The sequence below is a fragment of the Euprymna scolopes genome, chromosome 10 (genome assembly GCF_053919585.1).
Source record: "Euprymna scolopes isolate OS-2025 chromosome 10, ASM5391958v1, whole genome shotgun sequence".
In the NCBI taxonomy this organism is placed as follows: domain Eukaryota; kingdom Metazoa; phylum Mollusca; class Cephalopoda; order Sepiida; family Sepiolidae; genus Euprymna; species Euprymna scolopes.
Genome location: NC_136491.1, coordinates 43,119,024 through 43,136,463, shown reverse-complemented (window position 1 = coordinate 43,136,463; position 17,440 = coordinate 43,119,024). Strand labels below are relative to the sequence as shown.

Below are 17,440 nucleotides of genomic sequence, written 5' to 3'. Positions count from 1 at the left end.
GAAACGAAAATCTCATATTATAAAAATCATGTAAATTGATCTATGAGTAGTTCTACTTTTATAAACAATATCATCTTTTAGTGATTAATAGGAATTCATAGGAATTACAACATAAATCGTATGAGTAGGAAGTCTTGTTGAGTTATCCCCCTTTGTTTCTTGAGATTTTTTTGAAAATGGCAGGCAAGACAGTCACTTCTCAGATACTTCTAAAATTTTATTTTATTATCTATACTCCTATAAATTTTTTTTTTGTGTGTGTGTGTTCATTTTGTGTGTGTATTCATATTAAAACCCCTTTTTTCAATTTATTTAAAAAGAAAATACAACTTTGTTATACATGAGTCATATAATTGCATTCACTAGCAAAAAATCTAGCTAATTTGCATATTCTTTTAAACATTCATTTTAATTAATTCCCTATTAGTTTTTTCGGTTTTCTCATGGGATGATCATCTTTAGTTAACTATTACGTGTAATTATATTCATGCAGATATTCTGCAGGATTTATACTTGCGCAATATTTGCGTAAAAAGGTTATAGTAAACACAAACCTCTTTCTATATATATTATGTATGTGTATATATATTTGTTTAAAAAGTTTTGCCTACCAAACTCTTGTCAGTTTTTGGACTATAGATGTGAAACTTAATATATAGAGCATTCAAACCAATGTGAAACTTTATATTTGGGTTTTAGCCGGGGAAAATCGGTACAAACGGGTGAAAATGAAAAAAATGGAAATTGCCAGGTGAAGGTCAAATGAATATGCATACATAACGTAATAGCTATTGGGTCATGTTTTAATTTTTAGCCTTGCAGTAAACATATCTTCATAGTTCAGGCATTAACGTCAAAGGAAAAGTAAATCGCAAGCTAAACATTTTGGTTTCGATTCAAGGTGGTGGTACACGAGTCATTTTTTTATAAATATAATAACAGAGAAGACTAATAGGACAATATTTATTATGTCAGACCGATCGCCAGCATTTTTTAAAGATAGGGGCAACAAATGACTCTTTCCAACAAGAAGAGAAACGTGATTTTAATAAACAGAGATTGAATAATTTTGAGAGGATAGAAGGAAGTTCAGTAGCACAACACTTGAAAACAACAACAGGAATCGAATCAGGGCCAGAAGTATAGACTGGTTAAGACCAACAAGAATGCTAGCAACCAATTTTGGAGTGATAATTAAAGAATCAAGAGACTGATCAGATTTCAAAAGAAAATCCGGAAGAACAGCACCAGAATTATCAAAAGAAGTGTCAGCAAAAAAGACAAAAAGATCAGACGGTCCTAGATATGACCTTAAACTATATCCGATGGTGAGGCCCCAGCTTGGAGGCCTTAGGGAGTGTGGAGCCACCCTTTAATTGCCATTGCTCCCAGGTCCACTCTGACCAAAAATCGTTCTTCAAAATCACCAGATTCGGCATTAAATAACCTGAAAAGGGTTGATATGCCGTAAAACAAAACAACCAAGCAACCAACAAAGAGATCAGTTTTATCCTTAGAAGATGAAATGATCCGAAGACAAGACTATTATAGATTCTCCAAGAATCATGAGAGCTAACCTTTTGAAATGAGATAGTCATGAATCCTTTGAGAATAGCTAAACTTAGCTTCAAATATCTTCTAGCCCTTTTTCATCCTAGGCTCAACTCTCTTCCTGATCATCAACGATCTCCCAAATAACATTCTTAGATCATTCGTAGACATTTATGCAGATGACACTACCATCTATAGCAACACTTCAAAGGTCAGAAATAAGTAAGATCTCTCTGATTCTCTCTCCTCTGATCTTGAGCATGTGGTGCAATGGAGAAAAGGTAGCTGGTTTATTTTAATGCATCTAAAACCAAGCTTCTCTTTTTCCATCATTAACGCTCTGAACCACATCTGGTCCCAACTGAAATGAACAGTTCTCGTCTTGAGGACTCTCCATGTTTAGACAAGCTTCTTGTTCTGATCTTCACTCCTGATCTGTAATGGAACACATACATCAAATCTGTTGCCAAGGTCGCTGGAAAGATAGTTGGATCGTTCTACCACTCCAGTAGGTATCTCACTGCAAATGCAATCCTCTACCTGCATAAGAACCAAGTATGTCCTAGGATGGAGTACTGTTGGCACATGTGGGCAGGATAAGCTGCTAGAAGCAGCTTATTCTGCTTTGACAGAGTTTAACAATTTCGTAATCTCATGGGGGATGTCCTTTTCTCTTCTTTGCAACCTCTTTCCCACAGAAAAGACGTTGTGAGCTTGTCTCTGCTTTATCATTATTTTCATGGCAATTGTTCGACTGAGTTCCAATCTATGGTTTCCCCCTCCCCTTGCCAATCTTTCACAAAAAACACTCGTCTAGTCAAAATCACTATCAAAAAATTCCCCCACTCTCTATCGGTGCCTAAACCTAAACATGGATTCCATGAACAACGTTTCTTTCCTAGAACTGCCTACATGTGAAACTCTGTTCCGATGACTACAATATGATCGTCTTCAAGTCCAATGTAAACAAGTTCTTATTGAACTGTCCTCTTAAATAATCTAATTATACCAAATTTCAATTATGAATGATTACTATGTTATTGTCCCAATGACTAACATACATATATTAACACTTATCCTCGAGTAGCCTCCGGGCCTTGATGTGTAGTGACCCCTTCGTAATAACCTCCCAAAAAAAAAAGACAAAAAATGGTCTGTCTAAAAGCCTCAGAACCATCATGCCGATACTGATTAAAGAAATGATTAGATGGGTAATGGCAGAAACACAAACGGAGGAGAATGAGGTTTGGTTTGAAACTTACATTGAGAAATGAAGGTATCGATTTCAACAACCTAATCAGAAGTCTCCTTAGTAGAAGCATTCAGAGACATGCCAAAGATAGGAGCCATGGAAGATCACATAGGAAGCTACGAAACACATCCCAATCAGCCTTCCTGTAATTAAACGTCTTCCTATGGAGGCTGATCAATTGTAGACTTTACAGAAAAATCAATCTCAACATTAACAACAGACTGATCAGAAGAACCTAATGGAGAAGAAAAGGAAGTAGAATATGACTAGCAGGGGGCGCCCGGCTTTGCCCGGTCATAAAATATACTTAAATATGATATTTTAATTTGTTCAAATTTAGTATATATTATTATAAGAGTCGGGATTTCAAAAGTAAATAAAAAATATTTGGGTGTCATCAGCTAGAATCGAAACTAAAAAGCAAAACTGTGCCATTGAAAGCTGGTGACGTTACCACTCTACCAATGTGACACACATATGAACTGGTAAAAATAAACGAAGATGAATGTACAAAATGTATAACGATTTTTTTCTATTTTGACCCCCTTAAAACTATTTTTAAAGACCCATAAAGAACGGTCCATAAAACATCCAATCATTTCAGGCCCCTAGCGCCGTTCTACGACTTTTAGTTTTGGAGGAGATAGAGTTTGAAAATATGGAGACAGACAGACAGACATATAGCCGCTTATATATTAGATTTAGTGACAGAAGTGAGAGAAAGATCAAGAACAGATGATGAAGGCCATTATCAGGGAAACGTGCAGGGAAGGTAACAATTTGGGACAAGTCATGAGACAGAAAAAAGACAGATTATACCAGCAAGATCTGTACGATTAGAGTGGGGAGGGGGAGGGGGGCTAGCCAGGATGATCAACATAAAAGTCACTGACGACAGATAGAGCTTGACAAATGAAGTTGTAAGGCATTATCAATACTGCTGGGTATATGAGGAGAGTTCCAAATGTAATGCCTCCTAATTTTTATTCCACCTGAATAAATCAAAGGGGATTGCCAATTGTATTACTGTGATGACTTAACTTCTGCACTCACGACGTGAAAGTTTCATCTCTCTGTTGCAGATATTTACAGTGTGAGACTCTAAGAAAGCAATCCCTGTCATAGACATGCATCAGAATCCTGTTGATTGTTTACAAAGCCGATGCAGTTGATGTCAGTATAGTTAGGAGATGGATTCGTCGATTTCAGAGTGGTGACAGAGATGTGAGTGACAAAACGCACTTTAGACAACAAAGGATAACCACCACCCCATTGCTAGGGAAAATGCATTGAGAATGGTGGCGATTATATAGAAAAATAAATTCTGGAGCACAAAAGGGTCACTCGTTTTAATGACACCACTCCCATCTTCGTAACTTTTCAACTTTCGTTTTTAGTTTAAAAATAGGATGCATTACTTTTGGAACGAACCTTATAGCATCAATCACAGAGTAGTCACTGTCAGAAGGGAACTGTATAAAATGAACAAATAGGAAGTGGGGTGCAGCAAAGACGACCTCAAACGGTAAAAGGAGATCCATGAGATACGAGGCTGGGGACACGTACAATGACATCTAAGTTTTTTGAAGAAACTAAAAATCATTATATTATCTCAACAACACATTTTCAACATTTCAGTTTCGTTTTTTTTTGGGGGGGGGGATTTTCTTTTTGTATTTTAATTTTTTAAGATTATCTTAAAACAATTCTAAATATTTTGTAGCTTGATGATAAAGTACCAGCAGGAAGCCACTCTGGAATGACAGTCACCAGTGGTGAGTATTCACTAACACAAACATTAAGTTGGTGCAAAATTAATGCGTTTTTTTTATCAGATAAAACGACATTATTTTTGCACGAAGCTAATATTTAATTGTAACCATTAATTTCCCATGTTGCAGTGGTCACTGGCATGAACTGTGGGTTTGAAATGCAGTGTTCAAGTTCTGCTGAGCCTACAGTATCACTCTTACTAATTATGGGAATGACACGGATCCATTTATGTTTTGTACACTCCAGATGTGGGTAAAATAGTAGTTGGCGTTTCTACACATTTGGAACGAAATTTCGGAAATCGTAACACTAAATTTCACATGAAAACAATGGTATCTGCGTATTCCTCGTATTTTTAAGACGATTATATCCAAAAATTATGAAAATCGATAAGGTAGAAAATTATTTATTAAAGAAAATAAAGAATAGAATTTGATGAAAACGATCGTAAGACACAGGAGAGTTTAAAAGGGAGGTAATTTTCCGTTTCAATTCAAACAAGATGGCCAAAGTTTTTTTACCTGTTAACACAATTAAAGTTGTTTTATTTTTAAATAATTTAGTAATATTCAGGAAATTTAACACAGATTACAGCAACTTACTCATGACGCACAGGAGTCTTATTGGCCTGTACTGAGAGGGAGATGGGCAATCGCCTGAATTCTTAAATACAGGGCATATTGATGAGATTTTCCAGGGTGATGGGAAGAAATTCTTCTTAAGACAACGTTTAAACAGTTTAGTCAGGATGGGTGCTAGTTCTGGTTGAAGTCTTTTGAGTACTATAATTGGAATACTGTCAGGGCCGGTTGCTTTACTGGAATCAAGGTTTTTGATTAGCTTGGAAACATCACGTACAGATATTTGTATGTCATATATGCATAACATAATTATTTTTATTGAAAAATATTGATTTTTACAAATATTGTAAAATTTGTACAAAATATTCATTTGTACAAATTTTGATTTGTACTTTATATATATGGATGGACACCTTTGTTCAGTCTCGAAAGACAATGGATACCCTCTGTAAGGATAGTTGCACGTCTAATTGTGAGGTAAAGGTTACACGATCCCCAACCACACCTCCTCCTGAGTCGGCATGGCTTCAGTTTAGTGGCAAGGACAAGTACAGTAGTACTGGAAGCAATGCCAAGATAAGTAGAGAACACATACAGCACCTGGTATTCCCAAATGGTAGGTACGTGCAAAACTAATGGCTGACTGGGTAGGGGACATGGTTTTAAACGTCGGTTTATTTTAATTATTAATAGAATTTAAACTTGAAAGACAAACTGCATACATGTTAATTAAATTCATTAATTATTCTGACAATTCATTAAAAAAAAAGTTGGAATGTTTACATGAAATTTAATGTTAACTGACACAAACAGGCGTATCTGAAAGTGACGCCGTGTAGTTGGAGGGAAGAGGTGGGTGGGCAAAAATTTTTTCTTTTCAGAACTATGCATTCGTACTTACTGACATGGAACGTTCGTATAATTTTTACCATTTTTTAAAATTTAATTATTTTTGTATGTTCCTGTTTTTCAATTTAACTTTTTTTACTTTGTTTTCCAAGATTATATGAAAATTATCTTACGCTGATGATTATATGTTCATGCATGCAATGAAAATATTAGAATTTTACATATAACGATTATGTAACCGTAATAAAAAAAGTAGAAATATTTTTGCAATTATATTTTTTTGTGTGAAAATATACAATAAACATTCAATGATAATATCGGTAGTTCGAGAAATTAATTTTTCTTGGAGTTATATCAATTTCGTTAACACGGACTTTAGAGGCTTTTTTCCTTATGTTCCTGTAAAAATTAAATACTTTTTTTTAATTGTTATAATTTACGATGTTTTATTTTCATGAAAAAAAAAAAAAATATATATATTCATTCATTTTTTTTCTACAGGAAATCATAACTTTGATAAAGATATTTTTTGTTTAAAAAAAATAATACATTTCCACTAGGATTTAAATAAAAAATAATTGGTTCATTATATTCCGTGGTCATTATTTGATAAATACTGAAAATTTTATTAAAATTGATTAATTTCCTGATTTTTAGTGGATTTTTAAGTAAAGCGAGGATCAAAGTGTTTATATATTTTGAGCATCGGCATTCATTTTGCACGTACCTACCAAATGGTTACCCATTTTAGTACTGATCACGCTCAACGTTGCTTAACTTCGATTTACATGACTTACTGACAGAATAATTTTCCAATGAAGGACTAAAAAATAATTAAAAAAATTTTTTTTTTTATGTAAAACACTTCCAAGAAATATATATATATATACTAGACTTCCCGTGACAAGTTGAGTCAGTATATGTTATGGCTAGCTATGGAATAGTGAGTATATTAATTATGGCAAAAATATGCGCGCTTGAGCGTACAACAATGGCCACCACTTTTAACATAAAGAATTACATTGATTAATATCCGTAAATCTACTTATTTGCGGGAAATTTAAATGCAATAGTAGTTTTCAGCATACCCGAAAAGTCGTCATTTTAAAAGAAAATGTTAAAGTGGAAACCAAGCAAAAATTTACCAAAACTTCTATTTTTATATTTGCTTAAAAAAAAGCTACTTTACATACAGTGTTGGTCATCCATACCTTAAAATTTGTCTGGCGTCACTTCCACTGAATGGCTTTGTAAACAAAGAAGTGAGACTCTTAACGAAAGCACTTATCACAAGTCAACGGCTATAACTTTTGCCGGCGCTGTTTGATATGTCGTCACTGATTTGAGGGAGATAACTCTATTTTACTACGGCATTAGCATACAGTAAGCACCCACCTTTTAGTCACTTTAGCTCCCTATTTCTTATGTTTGTTTTTTCTTATTAGTTCCTGTGAAAAAAACCCAACTTATTTTAATTTTTATTTAAAAGAAACAAACAAAAAAAAAAAAAACTGATATTTGGGCTTGACAATGAATTCTCTGGAAAAGCATGCAACTCAAATTGCCGTGTGAAATATAATATTCATTAAACAAGTTCAATGAAAGTTTTTCGTACGATTCTTCAATTAAAAAACTTTTACTTACCTTCTTTTTTTCATTTAATTATTTAATTTTTCTTTCATTTTCATTTTTTTAGTTAAAACTTTTTCCTTTTTATTCAGAATCATTTTTATTTTTATTTAATAGAAACAAAGAAATTAATATTTTAACGTTTCCATGCAAACACTTTAATTTACTTTTTTTTTCCAAATATCAGCTTTTTTGTCATTTTATTATTGTTTTTGTAATGTCAAATACTTTGCGTTTGTTTTAGCGTCTCAAATTGTAGTATGAAAAGATGAATTAAAGAAGTTTTAAACTGTTAAAAAAAAATGAAAATGGAAAAAAAAAAAAAAATTTTAATTGAAGAATTTTTTTTTTGAGTCCCCATACCTTTAGAGTAATACTAAAAACTTTCATGTCATTTTCTGAAGAATCTCGTTTCTTTTAAATAAAAGTGGAATACCTATAAAATCAAGGTTTACAAGGCAAGTTATTAGTCGGTGCTCTGGAACATTTTTACCTAATGTTATAAACTTTGTGGGTTTTTTTTTTTTTTTTAAATAAAAATTAATTGTTCGAAAACGATTCCAACTTGCAATGAAAAATACAAATAAATTCATAAAATGCCGATGAGAAAGAAAAAAAACAGAAGGGATTTAGTTTTGTTTTTATTTGAATATTTTAAAGCCGAAAAAATTGTTGATTAAAAAAAAATGCTTTCGTCGTGGCTTTGTTTTTGTTTAATCACGCATGTGCAGAATTTTTCAAACCGGAAGTTGTAGACTGGAAACACGGTTTACAATATCGAAGCAAGACGATTTCAGGTTTATACACTGAAAAAAAAAAAAAAAAATTAGAGAAACACTTTTTAATCAGAGTATAGCAATCTACCAATCAAACTTTTCGGATATTGATCCGGTCAATTAAGTAGTAGAGGGATATTTGTTAATCAGTTTCAGCCGTTTTATTGTTAATAAAATCAACAACAGGTGCTTCAGAAAGGCAATAATGACCCCCACCCACCCTCTCCCAAACGGGAATGGTTAAGGCTACTAATGCTTATTTTCCTTTCTCATCTCTTTTGGCATATTTTTTATTGACTGACTTTCTACTGCTGTAGTATTTCATTTGGCTTGGATCAACATCTCTGTTAATAGCATGGTGCGGTACCTGGATGCTACAGAGGTTACAGAAGTCATGCAACTCCTCAAGGACGGTAGATCGATATGCATCATTGCATGAAGTCTTGCTGTGTCTCCCAGCATAGTTTCAACAGCATGAAGGAGATTCCAGGAGAGAGGTAGTTATTTTTTCAAAGCTGGATAAAGCCGTAGAAGATCCTTAAATTGAAGCAGGATCAGTATCTGCATCTTTGTGCAACGAAGAACAGAATGAGAACTGCCAGAACCCTACCAAATGACTTCAAGCAGACTACTGGTGTTAATGTTTCTGACCAATCAATTAAAAATGGGCTCAATGAGAGAGACCTAAGGGCCCAACGTCCTGTAGGAGGCTCTGTTCTCACTGTCCAACATCTTACAGCTTGATTGGCATAGACCACCAGAATTGACAACTTTGCCGCTGGCGCCCTGTGCTCTTCATTAATAAATGCAGGTTCAATCTGAGCACATGCTGGCAGATGAAAACGGGTCCAAAGAAACCATAGACAATGTTATGCTGTCTGCGACCAGCTTGGTGGTGGTGGTGGTCTGGAGGGGCATATGCCTAGATGAACGCACAGACTCCTACAGGTTAGATAATGGCACACTGACTGCTACAGGGTGGAACAAAAAAATTGTCACTCTAGAAAAGATGACATGATTCCATTTCCATTTGATGAAAACCGGTTTTCTTTTTTTGTTGCAGACCATTTACTAGTTGGTCAGTTGTGTACAAATCCCAAGAATGATAGGAGTCTACTATCATGTCTGAAAGTAATACAATGTTCAATGAGTGAGATCAGAGATGCACCGCTGTACAACTCATGCTCTCTACCGATCCATGTTATGACACCAGGACCATTGCCAACACCCTCAAAATGCATTGCCGGATTGCCATGAATAATAGGGATGTGCTCAGAGTGATAGAAAACAAAGTTTCCGGCCATGGTTATGATTTTTGGTGTGGTTTCAAGAGAGGGCCACATCATACCACCTCACATCTTTGAAGTCGTCTTGAAAGTCAACACCAAAATGTACCTAGATGTGTTGAAAAGTGTGGTGATCCCCTGGTGCAATCAGGTAGCTGCTGGCAGACCCTGGGTGTGGCAGCAGGTCTCGACCCCAACCCACAAGTCCAAAGAGACCTAGGCTTGGCTTCAGAAGGAGTGCTACTACTTTATACCCTTCTCTCACTACTGCCCCCCCCCTTCCGACCTGAATCTGCTGGACTACTTCGTTTGGTCATACATCAAGAACATCACTAACATGACCTCCCACAACACCAAAGCCAGCCTGATCACCGCTATCCACATTTGTGGAAAAGGCATGCTCCCAGTTCCAGACTCTATCGAGACGGTGATTGAGGCTGAAGACGGCTACATTGAATAGATGTAAGTTCTACTACATAATCAAGTTACCTGAATTGACTTTTTTCGATAAAAGTTTAAAAATAAAGCTGTAGTGTTGTTGTTTTTTTTTAGGGCAACAACTTTATCGTTCCACTCTGTATTAGATATCAGAACGAAATCCTTGGGTTAATTGCCAGAACCTATGCTGGTGCAGTGGAACCTGGGTTCCTCCTGATTCATGACAATGTCCGACCTCATATAGCTAGAGTATTCAGGTAGTTCCTGGAGGATGAAGAAATTGATACCATTGACTGACCCCCCACATTTACCTCACCTAAACCCAATAGAACACCTCTGGGACATTATGTTTAGGTCCATCTCATACCGCCAGGTTGCCTCTCAGATTATTTGAGAGCTCAGATCTGGAAGAAGATCTCCCAGGACACAATCTATCATTTCATTAGGAGCATGCCTTGACGTTGTCAGGTATGCATACAAGCACATGGGACGAGGAGTGGGACACACAAACTACGGATAATCATTTTGAGTCAATACAATGACATTTTGACAAAATAGACCAGTCTCTTGCTTTATTTTTTCACATTTATCTTTTAGATGCCCCCCCCCCTCTCTATAAGATGATCATTTTCATTGCTATAAAATTTTTTGGGATCATTTTATTACTTATATATCACCTACTTATTATTAAGATCATTATCCCATCCCTGTTTAGATCTGATGTGTTTTTGAAGTGTTCCTCTAATTTTTTGGAGCAGTATAAATATTTTTAAATTTGAAGTGACTCAGTCAAAGATGACTTCAACCAAACAGCACATTGAAAGAAACTATAAATTGTTAATCTTGGTAATTTTACATGTTTTTCGCTCCATTGTTTTGTGTTTAAATTAATCCCAAAGAAAGCAACATTGGCTGTGAATATTCAGGAGTTATCTCTCTTGAATAATTGCAAGTTATCCGCCCTGAATTATCTTGAACAACAAGAAAATTAATTCTTCTGGCCTAAAGTACAAAAAAATATGTGCCCCACACATATACAAGATTCAAAACGAGGCTTTTCCTCTGTCTGGATTTTGGGCTTCAAGCATAGTGGACGTGTTCTGCCATACAGTACATTTTTACATGGGTTTTACTCCTCTGACACTATTTTATGTCACAGATGAGACCCCCAGACAGCTAACAATCTTAGCATGACTCATTTCTACTAGTCCCAACTAATATCAAAAATTGTATTTACTTTATGTTGCACCCATACATCTCATTATAAATTGTTTATCTTGACAATTCATGCATGTTTCAATAGTATTTAGGCATTATTAATATAGATTTGTGCGTATATTCAACCGTTTTTATGTTTTTAAAAAAATTTTGTTTACTTTTATTTCCTCCGAAGAAAACGCATTGCCACTGAGATGTAAATACCTACTGTGATTTAGAGACTATATCAACAAGGACATCCTAATAAGTTGGGAGTTGAGCAGCAAAATGTTTGCTCACATCACGTTTAAATTTCTGCATGCTAATACAATCAATAAGCAATAAAAAAAATTTAAAAAAAGAGAGGGGATTTCAAAAGCTAGCAGTTTGAGGAAAGAAACTATTTAAAATAAAAGCTTTCCAGTATTTGAATAGATGGGATTTAGCTGATTGTCGGGTTGGTTTGGGGTATTAATGTTGGGGGAGAATCACAGCAGCAAGTTTGTTAGAGAATACTCCATTCAAGTTCTTGTAAAACAAGTGCAAGGATGCAACATTCCTGTGATAGGACAGAGGCTGGATCTTGGTAGATAGTGTGGGCTCTATAAGTTTATAGATTATTTTTTGGACTCTGTTTAAGAGTTGATGATGCAACAGCCCAGATGTGACAACAATACTCCATGCATGGGAGGATGATGGCCTTGTAGTGATATGCTCTCTGGTTTGAGTAATTTTCTAGCATATTAGAGACAGCCCACCTTCTTTGCAGCAGCCTTGGCAATGTCCTCAATGTATTTGTTCCAGTTCATGTTGCATCTGAGAAGTTTAAAGATAGAGTGTTATTAATCGTGGCGATCGGTTGTTGAGAAGGATTTTTTGTAGTTGTTAAAGGAAAGTAGTGTAGTCTTAGTAGCATTAAATGTTTCCATTCCACTAAAGACTGAATGTTGTTTTTTAGGGAGTTTGCCATTGCCTTGCATGTGTGTACATTCGTTTATCCTGCATGCCTATTATAGAGTGTGATGTCATTAACAGATATACCCATCTCGGACACAATTTTATCAGAGAGGTTGTTTATGAATTAGTGTTAATTGTTGACAAACTTTTATTTATTTATTTATTTCGTTTTGTATGAATACAGTCTCATTTTGATAAAACATACAAATTCATACAAAGCAAAGTCGTACAACCTTTTTCATCAACCGGATTCTGTTGTTGGACTTGGTTTCCATGATTCTTTCTAGAATCAGGTACTTATAGAAGAGTAGGAGAAAGTTATGCTACAGAATCGGCAGGATTCAAATTTGGCTCTACAGGCCGTCAGTCTGGTATCCACTTCACCATTATCACCTCCCATTATAATTAAACTCACAAAGATCATAGAATTTTAGAGGCAGATAAAGAGCAGAAGAGAGAAAGAGATTGAGAGAGAGGGGGTAGAGAAAGAAAGAGAGAGAAGAGAGAGGCACATATATGTACACACACGCGCACACACATACATGTTACAATATAAGACTTATGTAGAAGCTTGTTCTATTTTGGTTGTCTCGAATTGATGTTTAATAGACGCTTGGAGTTATCTCCCTTAGATCAGGTTTTATCTACATAATAAAATTGTCGAATCTTTTGTCTGTTTGCAACATGTTATAATTTTAATTAATTTTATTCAGCTATTTCAGATTTGCATTAAATTTGATTCATAGCCATTAAACGTCAATCAAGCAAAATTCTCCGAATTTTTATTCCTTCTTAAGACCTTTTTGGATTTAAACCTTAAATTTTAAAGATTTTCTAGGAATCAATATCGTGATGGCATTCAATCAAAATTGGAAAAGGGATTTGTAGAATAAGAAGACAAGAAATCTCATTCTAACATTTAAAAACATCTTTATTGATTATCTTGGTTAGTATGAGTTGTATAGAGAAAAGGGTCAGTTGTAGAAAGTGTTCCTGTGTGAAGACGTAGGTGTATCAGAATTTTTGTAGGAATTTTTGACACCCCTAACACGAAACTGCGAATAAAATATAAAAACTCGTAATTTCTCTTTTAAAAGTGGGTTGTTTATTTTCTTTATGGATTATACTTCCAAAATAAACTTTTAAAGTTGTTTTAAAAGTAATAGAAATATTTTTTTTTTTTTTAAACAGTAATGAATTTTACGAACTCAATATTTTTCAATTTTTAAACTTTAAAAATCTATCAAAATTTTTCTATTGATTCTATTTTTACGATATTTTCAGGGTCAATGTGAAATTTTATGCTCTTTCCAATAAACCGAATATAATATTTTAGACAAACGTTTTTTTTTTTTTTAAATTCACGCCCTCTCCCCATTTTCAAATGTCTATTAAAAAGTAAATAATTAATTTACTCACCGAAAAGTAAATAATTAATTTACTCACAAATTGAAGAGAAAAGGTCAATAAATAATATATTCAAATTTAAAAAAAAAAAAGTAGTGTTTTTTAGAAAATGACCTGTAAAGTTTGAAGTTTAAAACCCCCCTTTTTTTTTTTTTAAACCACGTTGTTTTTTTTTTTTTGTTTTTGTTTTTGTTTTTTTTGTTTTTTTTAGTGAAACCTTGATCCTTGCTCCTTTAATTGAAAAAAAAAAAATTAGGGCTTGAATTACATTTTTCGAGGAGTTATAAGCTTGGAAAGACGGGGTGGAATTATTCACTATTTTTCACAAAATTTCTGACACACCTAAGACGTACATTAAAGATTAGACATGCTTGTTCATGTGTGTGTATTGAAGTAATGGTCCAAAGTCATCAGGTATTATTTGTCTCCCTAAAGTTAGTAGTAGAAAGGTGCATCACGATAGATTAGAGTAGTAGTAATGTAGGATGAGAAAGAGAGTGCGTGTGTGTACCACACTGAAATCCGTGTGTGTAGGTAGCCATGTTGGCTTGTTTGTATTTCCGTCTTAGTTGAACCCCAGGCCCAGAGGCCGGGTGAATTCTATTGCGTTCCAAGAGAGAAGTTGGGGGTAACAGGTCCGTTCCACATGGAAATGTTGTCAGCCCAAGATCTGGGAAGAAAGAGAAAGAGTATGTGGCCGGTATAACCTTTCATAAACTCAGTCACATGACTGAGAGCTGGCTTCTGATTGGACAAGCCAGATAGAAAGTAGATTTCAAAATCTCCAGCCGTGAGAATTCACTCCTGCTTGTATTTGTTGTAATTTTGTCTGCTACAGATTCTAGACCAACGGTTTAGTAGCAACATATCTTTATTTTAATCTTCATATGTTATATAAAACTGGTGCGAAACTGTTTTGTTCAAAGAATTAATTTGACCTGTCCTCGGACAGGTAGGCTTTTAGTTTACTTTTGTAGATTACTAGCAGGATGGCATTGCTCGGTTGCAAAATATGCTTAAATATGATATTTTAATTCATGCAGATTTCATATTTATTATTATAGAGCCAATTTTCTATTGATTATCATATTGTGCCCAATACATAGTAGTGATTTCAAAAGTAAAAAAAAAAAAAAATCACTTCAGGCCATAAGCTAGAATTGAAACCAGAACTTACTTTAACTTATAAATGTATATTTACACATGCATGCAAGAGCACTTTAAGTCGACTTACGCCTGTCAAGTTCTAATTTTTTTTTAAATTTTAACTCCTTAGCAGTTATTTTTACCAGCTAAAAAACAATAAAAGAACAGTTCACAAAAAATGTAATCATTTGATTTGTCTCACGCCACTCTGTGACCTTGCGTTTTGGGGGCGATGCACTTTGAAAAAAATGAAGACAGACAGACAGACAGGTGGTGGTGGTGATGATGATGATGATGATGTATTACATATGAAAGATGCAGCTGTGGAATTTTCATAAGTCACGCTAGTAAAGATAATTATCCATAAATAAAAATATATTCAAAATATGTAATTGTTAAAAGCATAATTTTGCTTGTTTCAAATCTATTTTTTTAAACAAAACGAAATAAGTTGTTGTTGTTGTTGTTGTTGTTAGTAGTAGTAGTAGTAGTAGTAGTAGTAGTAGTAGTTCAAAAAGCTCACACAGGAGTAAGAGGTTACTTTGGAAATCATTGTCTCATAAACATCATTTACAAGACTTATGAGATGCATTCAAAGAACTCAACGGACATTTTCTTTCTAGGCCATAGTGTCTAAACGTTATCTTTCAGTTCCCTATGATACATTACCCCAACTTCTTTACAGATCACATTGAAATGCTTGTTCTCATAGGATCACGAAAACATTCATGGCTACTGTGACTTGATATCTACAAGGAATAGATTTCTGAGCCTTCAGCAAATTCTTGTTGAATAATTGGCCAAAGTGTCGCATGGGTTTCTTCTTTGAATGTTAGGGTACAGGGTTAAGTTGCAGTTAAAGTTCTAGGCTTTCTTAACCACACATTCTTTCGAAACCAATTTGAGAAATGTTTTGCTTGTTTTTGTTCCATGTTGATTGTAATGCAAGACCAAAAATAAAAAATATATCCATATGACTTGGGTGCATCAGTTTGAATCAAAACCGAGACCAAAACTTATGAATATATATATATATATATATACTTGTTTATTGTTATATAAACATGCTCACATCCCGCTGCTACAAACAGCCACTTGTTTCAATCAAACAACAGATATCATCAGGCAGCGACTTGACTATTCAAAAGTTCAATGAATAATCTTATTCATTGAACTTTTGAATAGTCAAGTCGCTGCCTGATGATATCTGTTGTTTGATTGAAACAAGTGGCTGTTTGTAGCAGCGGGATGTGAGCATGTTTATATAACAATAAACAAGTATTATCAGCTCTTTTTATTGAGCACTATCTAACAACCTCGTTGAATTCATTAGTCCATTACTTTTGAATATAAAAAAAACCCGAGTATATATATATATATATATATATATATATATATATATATAACTTGAGTTCCTTCAACCAAAATCCAAACTTATGAAGGATTCTTGATAAAATTATTCATAAAAAAGCAAATGACCTGAATGCCATCAGCTATAATCGAAACCGAAACTAAAACCTATCAAGAATTCTTGATAGAATTATTTATTACAAGAAATGAAAGTTCATAACAATTAAACGACAGTCACTCGGATGTAAGCGTGACACAAAATAAATATCCTAATAATATTTAGATAACATATATGTAATATTATAATATTATTATTTATTATTAACATTTTGAAGTGAACAATTCTTACTTTTATTTAATAAATGTGTAATAGTTATTTCTTGTAGCTGTTAACTTTCTTTTTTGTGTGAAACATTCTTAAAAGTAAATAAACATTTTTTTTTGCATAAAAGGTTCATTCTTACACGAAATTACTTATAATAATAATACAAATACTGCTGCTGCTACTACTACTACTACTACTAATAATAATAATAATAATAATAATAATAATAACATTACTACTACTACTACTACTACTAATAATAATAATAATAATAATAATAATAATATTACTACTACTACTAATACTACTAACAATAACAATACTACTACTACTACTACTACTAAAATAATAATAATAACAATACTACTACTAATAATAATAATAATAATAATAATAACAATACTACTACTACTACTACTACTGCTACTACTACTAATAATAATAATTCGTCTAAGAATGTGATAAATTTCTTCAGTTAAAATATCTGTTGGAAGATGTTTCGTCGGGGACGCTGAATCATCTATCACCGTCTAGAAAACAGGGGAAGCAATGCAACAATGAAATGTCACATGATATATGACGGAATGCCAGTTATTTTTTTAGCTAATGAAGAAAATGAAGATTATTTAGAAGCACATTTATAGAACAAAACTAAGGTTATATATATGTACATGCGTATAAAGTGGAAATAAATGGAACATTGGGGGAATAGAAGGGTCACCAGTTAGCAAGTGTTACTTGAAAGATAAACAGAGTTTCGTAAATGAAAAGTGAAGAGAAATAAACATTTTATAGTAAAACAATTTTTGTACAAGACATAAGAATATAAAAATTATCTTCAGTCATTTATACAAACGCGTGTTTGGTGAAAAAAGTTGAATTAGATACGAGTGAAAATGTTCACAGTGAGAATATAAGCTCAT

The 17,440-nt window shown here is 33.8% G+C and overlaps 1 protein-coding gene across 13 annotated transcripts in view; it reads left to right on the top strand.

Moving 5' to 3' along the window:
• Positions 1-17,440, top strand: part of LOC145285948 (uncharacterized) — a 90,897-nt gene that overhangs the window by 53,836 nt on the left and 19,621 nt on the right. For all 13 annotated transcript variants that reach the window (XM_080134468.1, XM_080134460.1, XM_080134467.1 and 10 more), the window contains one exon: positions 4,527-4,578. In XM_080134468.1, the coding sequence (XP_079990594.1) occupies positions 4,527-4,578 (52 nt within the window). The remainder of the gene's footprint in view (positions 1-4,526; positions 4,579-17,440) is intronic.